The sequence below is a fragment of the Olea europaea genome, unplaced genomic scaffold, assembly GCF_002742605.1.
Source record: "Olea europaea var. sylvestris unplaced genomic scaffold, O_europaea_v1 scaffold2435, whole genome shotgun sequence".
NCBI classification, from domain to species: Eukaryota; Viridiplantae; Streptophyta; class Magnoliopsida; order Lamiales; family Oleaceae; genus Olea; species Olea europaea.
Window position 1 is genome coordinate 76,131 of NW_019242538.1, and position 1,761 is coordinate 77,891.

At 45.4% G+C, this 1,761-nt stretch overlaps 1 protein-coding gene across 1 annotated transcript; it reads left to right on the plus strand.

The window, feature by feature from the left end:
- Positions 1-241: 241 nt before the first annotated feature.
- Positions 242-995, plus strand: LOC111382100. Its single transcript, XM_023005970.1, has 2 exons — positions 242-670; positions 741-995. The coding sequence occupies exons 1-2, from the start codon at positions 242-244 to the stop codon at positions 993-995; spliced, it is 684 nt and encodes a 227-aa protein (XP_022861738.1).
- The last annotated feature ends 766 nt before the right edge of the window (positions 996-1,761 follow it).

Genomic DNA, 1,761 nt, shown 5'->3' on the forward strand with positions numbered 1-1,761 from the left:
CCCAAAAGTCTTGGTGGATACGAGAAGTGCTCTCAACATTATCTTCAGCAACAGCCTCAAGTGGATGGGCATACCTGCCAACTTCTTACGACAATACTCAAAATGGTCCTTAGACTAAGAGGAGCCCTGACCTCACCAAAGGATCGATCAAACTCAAAGTTGAGTCCGGATCGGCACACCGTCAAGTAAAGATAAACTCCGAGTTTGTGGCGTTCGATACTCCTCGCCTTATGACGTCGTCATGGGGCAACCATTGATATTCAATTTGAAAGCAGCGGTGTCATTATACCACTATTCAATTAAGTTCCCCACTTTCCATGGTATGGACGAAGTCAAAGGAAACAGGGCTCTCATCGATACATGTCAATTGAAAGCCTACGACCGCAGTCAATGCATCCTCTCGAGAGTGCATATGGCTCATGTATGGGATTCCAAACTCAGTTCACTAGACCAGAGGATCAAAATCGAAGGAGGAAAACCCGTCGAAGAGTTGGAAGGAGTCCAAGTTTGTACAGACGATCCGTCAAAAGAACTCCAAGTCAGGCGCGAGCTGCAACCCTCCACCCAAAGTAAAATTGTGGCTTTTCTTAGACAGAACCTTGATGTCTTTGCCTGGTTCCATGGGGACATGAGAGGAATAGACCGCAAAATTATCTGCCACAAATTGCAAGTAGACCTCTCAACAAAAACGACAGCCCCTGAACCCCGAAAGATATAAAGCACTCAACACGGAGGTGCAGAAACTGTTGCACAATGATTTCCTTCGAGAAGCAAAATATCCAAAGTGGGTCGCCAACTCGGTTCTTGTGAAAAAACACAATAGAGATTGGAGGGTATACATAGACTTCACCAACCTCAACAAAGCATGCCCCAAAGACAATTTTCCCCTACCAAGAATATATCAAATGGTGGATGCCACTGCAGGACACGAACCACTCAGCTTCATGGATGCGTACTCCCGCTACAATCAGATACCAATGTACGGCCCAGATTAAGAACATACCTCATATGTGAATGACCGAGGTCTTTACTGCTACAAAGTAATGCCCTTTGGGCTCAAAAACTTCGGGGCCACCTATCAACAACTTGTGAACTCCATGTTTTCCCAGTAGATCGAAAAAACAATGGAAGTATATGTTGACGACATGTTGGTCAAAAGCGCCAAGGCCAAAGACCACTATCGGCACCTAGCTGAGATGTTCGATATCCTGAGAACATATGTAATGAAGTTGAACCCAAGGAAATGTGCCTTCGGGGCAGCTCTAGAAGGTTCCTAGGTTACATTGTAAACAACCGAGGAATCGAGACAAATCCCGAAAAAATACAAGCTGTTATCCAAATGAAGCCTCCAACCAAAGCTAAGGAGGTGTAAAGTTTAACCAGGAGGATCGCCGCCCTTAGCCGATTTGTCTCTAAGTCTACAGACCGATGCAAACCCTTTTTCGACACACTACGAGGAGAAAAGAAGTTTGAATGGACCGAGGAATGCCAGGAAGCCTTTAACGAGTTAAAGAGACAGCTAGTTCAGCCTCCACTGCTCTTAAAACCAAAGGCAGGCAAAGTCCTGAAACTATATCTATCTGTTTCAAAACACGCCATTAGTACCATACTGACCTGGGAGGAGGCCAACGTTCAGCACCCAGTCTACTACGTAAGCAAGGCGCTCCACGAAGCCGAGCTCTGGTATTTACCCGTAGAAAAATTGGCATTCATCTTGTTGATGGCAGCATAAAAACTGAGGTCATATTTATTGGAACACTC